Source organism: Aptenodytes forsteri, unplaced genomic scaffold, assembly GCF_000699145.1.
Source record: "Aptenodytes forsteri isolate BGI_AS27 unplaced genomic scaffold, ASM69914v1 Scaffold12, whole genome shotgun sequence".
Classification (NCBI taxonomy): Eukaryota; Metazoa; Chordata; class Aves; order Sphenisciformes; family Spheniscidae; genus Aptenodytes; species Aptenodytes forsteri.
Window position 1 is genome coordinate 34,373 of NW_008794161.1, and position 9,566 is coordinate 43,938.

At 41.3% G+C, this 9,566-nt stretch overlaps 1 protein-coding gene across 1 annotated transcript in view; it reads right to left on the minus strand.

Annotated features, from left to right (window-relative positions):
* Positions 1-9,559, minus strand: part of KREMEN1 (kringle containing transmembrane protein 1) — a gene marked incomplete at its 5' end in the record, with an annotated part of 35,962 nt that extends 26,403 nt beyond the window's left edge. The window contains one exon of the mRNA XM_009280940.1: positions 9,490-9,559. Coding sequence (XP_009279215.1) covers positions 9,490-9,559 — 70 coding nt within the window. The remainder of the gene's footprint in view (positions 1-9,489) is intronic.
* Positions 9,560-9,566: the final 7 nt, after the last annotated feature.

Below are 9,566 nucleotides of genomic sequence, written 5' to 3' on the forward strand. Positions count from 1 at the left end.
ATTAATAGAAACTTTTTTAATTTTCTTTTGCGGCATTAGCCATATTAAGTTCTAGTTGGGCTTTGGCCCTTCTAATTTTCTCCCTGCATAACCTCAGGACATCCTTGTAGTCCGCCTGAGTTGCCTGCCCCATCTTCCAATGGTCATAAACTCTCCTTTTTTTCCTGAGTTCCAGCCAAAGCTCTCTGTTCAGCCAGGCCATTAATGACATCTTCTGATCAAATAAATATTCATATGCATGGACAATTTTACCTTTACTAAAAATGCAAAACATTTTTGATTAAATTATGCACTGTGAGGGTGACAGAGCATGGGAACAGTTTGCCCAGAGAGGTTGTGGAATCTCCATCCTCGGAGACATTCAAAAGCCGTCTGGGCAACCTGCTTTAGGTGACTGTGCTTGAGCAGAGGGCTTGAACAAGATGACCTCCAGAGGTCACTTCCAGCCTCAAACATTCTGTGATTCTGTGATCATCTTCCAGAAATAGTCATTATCATTAGTGTACCATAAATAAGTCCATCCTGTTTATTATTAATACTTGGTAACATTTATCATCCACGCATTTATTTAAAAATAGTATTAAAATACAACAGTCCCTAACAGAATTAAAACTGCTGCAAACATTTCTTTGTACTGAGTAGCATAGCTGGGGAAAGTCACAAATGCTTCCTACTAACTGCAGGCTGTGCAACCTTCTGTTTTATCTGATAGTATTCTCTGTAGAAGCCATGTAACAGCTGCAGAGATGTTCTACTGCCCTGAGGGAGAGTGCTCTGAAGTGGAGTATGCTGAGCTCAGGTGTCCCTCATAAGATGTACTTTACAAAACAAGGCTAGAAAGACCTGTGTGGCTGCAGTTGGAAGAGGCAAAAAAACCCACCCCCAGCTTAATCCTGATATTAACAGTCCACCTTTTTTTGTATTTAGAAATACTGTGGGAGACGGGAAAACGTGTTATGAAAACCATGCCTTTGAAATTAGTTTAGTCTAGGCCCACAAATATCAGAACGGTGCAATTATAATGATTATTTCACAGTTTTTATTACACAGCAGATGAAAGCTGATGTTTTTGTGCCTTCACTGCGCATTTTCATGCCTAGGCAAGTTAGGATTTCTATTAAATGGAATTTTGTTGCTGAAGGCACACAGAAGAGGTGTCTGCACAGCCATTAATGTATACGGCTATCATCTATGGACAGAAAGCTGTCTAATTTAACAAAAACAAGCTTCAAGTCAATACTCCTCCTTACTGTAATTTACCTGACTGCCTTTACCATGCAGGTGAGCTACATACATTTACTTGAAAATGCCAATCTGAGTTTCCAGTATTCAGGCCACCACAGATATTTGCATAAACATATGAAAAAAAACCACTTTAAAGTCACCAGTGTTGCAACTTTCTTCAATACCTCTCTTGCTTTGCAATTAATGTAAAGGTTTTTCTATGTCATAGCTGAAAAATATAAGCTGATGAATTTGGCAGAAAAGAGAGGAAAACATAATCAAACTGGGTAAACAAAATAACGTACAGTATAAAGAAGCAGTTGTGAGCAGTGACAAACACATCCAGAAAAGAAGTCTACTTCAGCTTAGTGCTATTACTTTTTTTGCTTCTCACTTCTAAATGAGAAGCAATATGTACTAACATCTACTCAGAAATGCAAGGAATGCTACAATACCTGAATGTAATCTGGCGCACAGACTAAACTGAAGTTAACATCAGCCCATTTTAGGATCTGCTAAGACTGGCCCATGCTTTAATTTGCAGTAGCGACTGCCTTTCATTTTCATGTCAGCTTTTTTTTTTTAATAGATTTTCTTCAAACTTCATTGCACTAGTACTTTAAGGACACTGCACAAAAGGAAGAGTCAGGGCTCTCTTCATTCCTCTTAGCTGCAGTTTTTTGTTCCCAAGACAATAGGTAGCTGTAACAGTGCCTCCTGTGTTCTTTTGCACTACCAAGAGATTTGGGAAAAATGTGCCAGCTGAGTTGTAGTGAAGCTCCCCTGGCTTTGTTAGCATCTAGATGTGGAAGGGGGAGGCAGTGAGATACCACATAAAATCATTGATTATCCCAGAAAAACTGAAATGAAAACTTTAAGTTATGGAATTTAGCAGCTGCTGTTATCAAATGAAATACATACCTTTTTGTGTTACAGGGAATTTGCTAGGAAATTTTCATTTTGTTAATGATTAATAATAATTTTGCCATAGCATTGGAGTGCAATCTTTTCAAGTAAATATTGGCATTTAAAAATCAGGTCCTCAGTCCTACATTCTTTTACCTTGAACAATCAGCTTTGAGATCTGCTGAGATATATTTTGTACAGTTTCCTATAAAATTCCTAGTAACATGGATACAGATCTCTCAGCATATTCAATATCTTGGCAGTAAACAGCTGAATTCTTCTATTTATCACACATAGTGATTTCGCCATATTTTGCTGCATGACAGCCAAGACACTACCTTAGCAACCTCACTATGAAATTAATATTCCCAATGTGTTGAAGGTGCAAAGTGACTGTTTCATCTGCAGACAGACCACTGTCCTCTCCATTTCAAATCCGTAGGCTGCACTTTAAAGACAAAAGTCCTAAGAGATTCTGGAGATGAGGAGGTTAGAACCTCCGTCTTTCTTTTCGTCTTGCACCACTGGTACAATAATTCTGTGAAAAGATGAGCTTAAAAAAGGTCAGCCAGATTTGTCTGCACAAAACTAATTCAGAAGAGGTCATCTAAATAGTCAGAAAAGAGTGGACTGAACACTATTGGTAAAACTCTTGGGCTTACTCAAATTACCTGATTTCTCTTTGGTAGATTATGGTCATGTAGAAGGGAGGGGAAAAAAATAAAACAATCAACAACAACCACCTCTCCTTTACTGTTCTGGCACCCACTGGATCCAACTGCCTTATGTTGGTTGATGCTTCCATGTTACTTAGGCTACGAAGCCCTTCGCTTGGAATCTAACATCAGAACAGTGACTCAAGGAAATTAATACCAGTTCTATGAATTTCAGCAAGCCTTATTCCTTAAAGTTTTGTAAGACTATGGTATACTATGACAGAACTTGCGCTGTATCCAAGTCCTCTCCGGGTGGCAAAGACAGCAAGGGAAGAACAGGCACTTTGTGGAGGCTAAAGCTGACAGCTTCCTAGAAGGCATCAGAGCGCCACTGTGCTTGATAGATTTGTCACGTGGTTTCTGTTCATGCAACGAAGGGTCAGTTTAAACTGTCCCGTCAGCCATAAACCTACATTAAATCACTGGGGTTTTAGACAGTACACGGAGAAAGCTGTGACCATTCAAATCTTGAAGTCTCCGACCTCCTCATATTTCTAAGATCTCAGTCAGCTGGGTTTCAGACATAGTCTGAAGTAGAGGCTTGTGTCAAATCCATGATTTAAATCAATGCCTGTGATGATTTCACTCTATTAACTGCCTAATGACCCTGTTGCTCCTACTGTTTCGTGGGGATGTCTGCAAACAGAATTAATCAGAGAGAGAACCATTGCAGTGGTTATAGTCATGAAAAGCTGGAAGGTTCCAACAGGTCCTGTTCAGCATAATGCCTATGAGCCTTCGTGAGAAAACACGGACAGCAGTGTGTTGTCAGGGCTGTTTTGTTTTCAACACATCAGGTGCCATGGTTGACAGAAAAATAACTCTTTTTTTAAAATTAATACTGAGACTAGATAAGTACATATTGAGTAGCAACTGCTAGAAAGAAAAAGCAGAAAATAAGCCTGGGGATGGTTGTCCACTATGAGTGAATGCTCAGTGTGTGATACAGGTTCACAATTAGTTTTATTAGAGCCAGATCAACATTTGGAAGATCAAACAGCAGCTGTAGTAGAAATTTTTTCCATCTGTCTCGGTTTCTTCTTCGATGTAGGGACCTTACAATGATCATTTATGCCTTTGTTACTTTGGGACTGTATGGCTGCCTGCACTCCACATGGACGCCACTTTAGGATCATTTGAAAAATTAAGGTAGTGCAGAATATAACAGACTGACTTTTTTACTGAATGAAGCACTGATGATAAAACACCAACATTTCAGAGTCTGCATTGGCTTCCAATGATTTTCTAAGATGGACTTCCAAATACTGGTTTTAATCTCTGAAGTCCTTAATGGCAAGAGGCCCGGTTACCTGAGAAACTCTGACTTTGTGCCACATTACCACAGACAGAAATAATACATTTGAATTTCATCTGCAGTCTTTTCTGTACAAATGAAATGAAAAGCAAAGCAAACAGCTATCTACTTCTCAAACACTCTTCCTTTTCTGGCTGACAAGTGGGAAATCTTATAAATCTTCTGAGCATTCTTCAAAGTCCGTATTTCCTCGAAGACATATTTACTGACAATACAAATTGCAGACTGAAGAGATGGAGGTTTCAGAATGGTTTAAATGACTTCTTAGAGTACTCTTCTAAGTTTGGGGCATGTACGTAGCTTTTGAGACTGCAAATTCAAAATGACAAACTTGTTACTATTTCACTGAAAAAAATAAAGTTACTTGCTTTATTTGTTTGCTTTGAGTTCTGGAAGCTACTTGGAGTGCTGACTAGTGGTCAGAGAGATTAAAGGTTGACAACAATTATCAACCAGAAACTAGCCTACCCAGGCCAGAAATTATCCTGGCAGCTACTGCCAAACAAGAAGCAAGATTTTCTTTTAAAAATCTGCAGATTAATGGAAGGTAAATGAAAGTGGCTGCTATTTAAATCTTGGGTTTCATTACAGTGGTGTGATAGCCAGAACATTTAATGTTCTGTAAGGCTGGAGCAAGAAATAAAGGTTCCTTGAATTCACATGCTGCAACTGCCTGCTCAGTTCTCACTTGTTTTTCTTACAGCCTTTCAGAAGAGTGAGAAAAATGCTTAAGCAGAATATAAGAATATGGAACCAAAGGCGCCGGGTCCGACAATGACTAGGTGTCAGTTGCTTGATGCATGTGCTCGCATAGTGTTCTAAGAAGAGTTTTAAGTCATTTCCATTCTACCTAAACTGTTCTCCTAGTTCTTGCTAGAGGTTGCAATTTAAGCACTCCTCCTTAAATGAAAGCACTGTATCTAGGTGCAGATGGCAACAGTTACAGGCACTAACCAGATGCTGCAGTCTCTAATTTGATTGAAAGGGTATAATTAGACAGCAGAAACACTTCAATGAGAGAGTAATGCACAGAGGAAAGGACAGAAACCACTTAACTGATGCCAAGATACCCCAGCAGCAACAGAGGCAGGGGCCCACGGATGGAAGGGGCAGAACACCAAATTACCTTCTTCAGATGAGAACATTTTTGTTTCCCTATGGATGCGAATAGGGATTCTATTATCATAGGTTGCCACAGTTCTTCATGTGGGAACACTGATTAAAACCAGAAGAAGCTTCAGGAGATCAAAGAGACAAATATGGCTTCTGTGGTCATTATTAAAAATATTTTTAGCAGTGCAATGGTTTTCTTTGAAGATGCAGTTTTATCGATGGAACCAAAAGTTCATTTGCATACTGTCATATGATTGGTCAGGAAAAAATAATCTCATTCCATATTATGTTATGATGCAAAATAAATGCTTTTGGGAAGTACAAGGCTGTTTGAGACCTACCCAAGTGAAAAACTAGTGTAGCATTTTTACATTTCGAAACTTTACTATTCCAATTAATAGAATCATAGAATCATAGAATCATTGAGGTTGGAAACAAAAGCCCTTATCAAAACTATCAGGCTTGGGTGCCTATACTGTAACAGTAAAAAACCCCACAACACAACAGTTGATACGAACTACAGAAAAAACCTCAGGAAAGAATGATCTTTGTTTAAAATCGCAATTCTCAAAATTTCTAGAAAATAACTCCCCGTTTGGTAAATCAGCCAGTTGAATTCTGATGTGACGCTATGAGGGCGCTTGGTTAGCTGATCATTTCTCCCTTGCAGCATAGGGGCACTCTGCGTGTAGTTTAAAAATCACCTCTCTCATTCTACGTATCCGCGCAGACACACAAACACACACACAGACATATACATATAATTTTTATAGTCCTCAAATGCAATCATTTTTGCTGGTCAGAACTAGAGTCTTATTTAGCGTTGGTCCAAACCAGAGAGTAGTCACAGTGAATGACATTTGATCAAACCTTGACTTAAGCATCTGTCTGTCCTGTAAGAATGTACATTCCTGGGAATGTACAGACATGTGGAGTTCCATACTTGTGCTCCCTGGCAGTGTGTGAGTTGTTATATATGTGAACTTGCTATTCTTGTGAAACTTGGATTACTAACCTTCAATCTAATAACTTTTTCACCACTTTTCCTTTTTTGTTTTTAGGAAAAAAAAAAGGTAAATGCTATCTGACTGGCCAGACCCTTTCCAGAATATGTTGGAAGCAGGCAAATTAGCATATGAGCATGAGAGGTAGTTACCATTATTTCTAACACTTAAAAGTATGTATTTTGTACCTTTTCTCTTTTTATTCATACAATACAAACATGCTATATTAGCCACAGCTTTGCAGCTGCTGGCTGGTCCTCAGCCACAAGACACAAACACACTTGCTTGTCTTGTGATTCTTTATCACTGGAAGTAAGAATGCATGATGTGGTCCCGTAAGAATTTCTGTTCCTTAATACACCCATTTGTTTTTTTTCTTTGTGAAGTTTTAAAACTGTTGTTCCATTGTCAAGCGTGGCAGACTGAATCCCTTTGGAAATTTTATCAGGATGGGCCATAGCCACTGTGTGCATGGAGGGACTGGTCAATTGCACAACCATTATGGTGTGATATGACAAAGAATGCAAATTTTGCAGCTGGCAGCATGTAATCCCTGCCTCCCTCCCACTTCTTTGGCTCCATCCTGCCTAAATCCATTCACATAACTCTGGATTTTGAGTTACGCTCTATGCATGTACAAGCATGATATGCTGAAGAGTCTGACTATTTCGTTTTCTATCTGTCTGGTTAGAAATGCTTTTTCAAGTATTTCCATGATGATCGCTTAAGGCATCTCAAGTAGAACTGCTTCTCTGAATCAGCAAGACATGGGCAGAAAAAGATGATGAGATACAAGGTTTGTGAGAGAAGGCTGAAATAGCAGCTCAAAGGAAAGACTCAGCTGGGAAGAAAACCGAGGACATTGTGACCCAGTATTGCTAAATGGAAAGAAAACAGAGAAAGGAAGAAGAGACTGACGATCATACACATTTCTGATTGGGAAATTAAATGAACACTATAAATACAGGAACTAGAAGTGAGAACTTCTTGCACTGAGTATATAAAATAACATTTGTTCACTGAAACTAACATTTGCCGAAGGCATTTCCATCTCTTTGGCCTTGTAATACAAAACTCACCAAATTCAGACAGTCCTTTAATGTTAGGCAATCTATTCACCCATCTCTTATTTCTGATTCACTTGAGAAATGTGGTATGACTGAAGTTTGAATGCTGCAAATGTCCGTGTTTGGATTAATAGAAACTGTTGGACATCACACAGCGAAGCACAAACATTCTGTGAAAAGTAGCACGGTACTATGTGCAAAAACAATTGTTAACTCAGTCTAATTTCTGACAATTCGAGCCATTTTTCATAAGGCAATTCCAGAAGTTAGTTTCTCTCCTGTCTTAGCAAATGATGGTGTGACACAGTCTGTATTTTGACTGCATTTTACAATAAACTTATTAAGACATGCATTTGATAAAAAATGAATAGGCATTAAAAACATACCATATGACAAACTGTCTTGCAAAAGAAATATTAGTGTTTGTCATTTCAGAATTCTGCTAGCTTCAAGTGCAACCTGACCCAGCTGATCCCGTTTTGGTCCTGTGGGATTAAGGGTCAAGAAGAAGATCCTGAGGTATGCTTCGTGCAGATCAGCGACTCTGCAGATTCTGTACATGCCATACAAATTACAGGTCTTTGTTAAATGTAGATTTGCACTGGTTCCAGGTTCTTCAGCAGAAGACACATAGGTAGCAGTGCTTTCTAGATCCATTCTCCTTTGCTACCCCCTCACTCAGAGGCATTATATATTCTTCCCCCCTCCCCCCGCCCCAGCTGCTTGTGCTCAGGCATCTCTGTCCCCTTTAGTGGCTGCCAGTGCATGCAGTTAGAAGTTGGCTAGAGGATGGAAGTGCAGGTGCGGAAACGGATGGAATCCTCTCAATAGCCTATGAACCAAACATTCACACTGGGATATATCCTCCACTTTCTGTCATGCAGCCTGCTGTGAGGGACATGGTCACATATGGAGTGTTCGGTCCGCAGTGCTGCTCAGAAACCTTACAAGACATTCTTCAACTTAAGCAAAGCAAGGAGTACCTACAGTGTGCACCAAACATGCCCTAATGGCACGTACTGGGAACAGACTGTTAGACATGGTCTAGATATGTCCCTGTCTAGGCAGCTCTCTACATGCTTATCTGAAAATACTCTCACGCTTTACTCACTTCAGGTAACTTCTGAGAAGTTGTGAAGTTTACCGCCTGAGTTCTCTTTCTGGTAAACGGCTTTTTTTCCCCCAAGAAAGTCTATGTAAGTATTTTCCAAATCTAATTAAGTGCATCTACAAAAACTTGATGAGCAAGTATCTGTTCATGGCAAAAGGAAGTTGAGCAAATTCTATGTTATAAAGAATAACAACAGTTAGGATATGCAAAATGTATCCAGGAGGGCCATGCATCTGATGGCTGTGACACTGTGATCATCTGGAACAGCCACTTCAGATCTTGCGAAGCAGGGTCAACGTTTATCAGAGGAGAACCATGGTACTTGAAATCATCAGTAACAACTGAGATGAGAACAAAAGGGTGCAGAGAAAATTTAAGTGAAAAATCCCACTAACAGGTAGCGAAGCTTCAAGCTTCCCAGACTCCTTGGCTGAACGAGAACCTGAATGGCCTGAGGAGCCCATGCTCGACAGGGAGCTGGGGCAGCACGCTGCAGACAGGCGAGATGGCCACCCTCCAAGCTCTGGCTCCGCAGCCCCGATTCTGCCCTGCTGCCACTGGTTATTTCATTTCCCAGTGAGTAAGTGTACCCACACCCCACACTCCCCTCTCCCTGCAGATGCCTCCGTTCTGCAGATCTAGCTACCAAACCACTTTGATAGAGAAACGTGCCGCTCTTCGTCCTCTCACCTCACGCTTTCGTACAGTTTTCCGAGCTCCCAGCTCAGCGAGCACAGGGAGATCCTCAAATACCCACACGCTGCAAACTGCGCACGAAAATACCCCCTGCATGTTCGCACGAGCAGCTTCGTAGCTGCGACCGACCTGGCGAGCAGGAAGGGACGTCGTCGCGACCTCGAAGAGGTGCTGCCGGGCGGCAGAGCCCTTCCGCGGGAGGCTGCGCGCCAGCCGCAACTCTGCGGAGTTCGAGGAGAGACTGCCCGGCTCCCTCGCCGCTCAGCCCTGCGAGGAGGAGATCGGGGAGCGGCCCCCAACGCGCCCCCCTCCCGGCTCCCCGCGACGCGTCACTCACCGGAGAGAACGGGCTCGCGGCAGCAGCTCAGCGCCAGCCCCGAGAAGGCCAGGACGGCGGCGAGGGCGGGGGGCGCC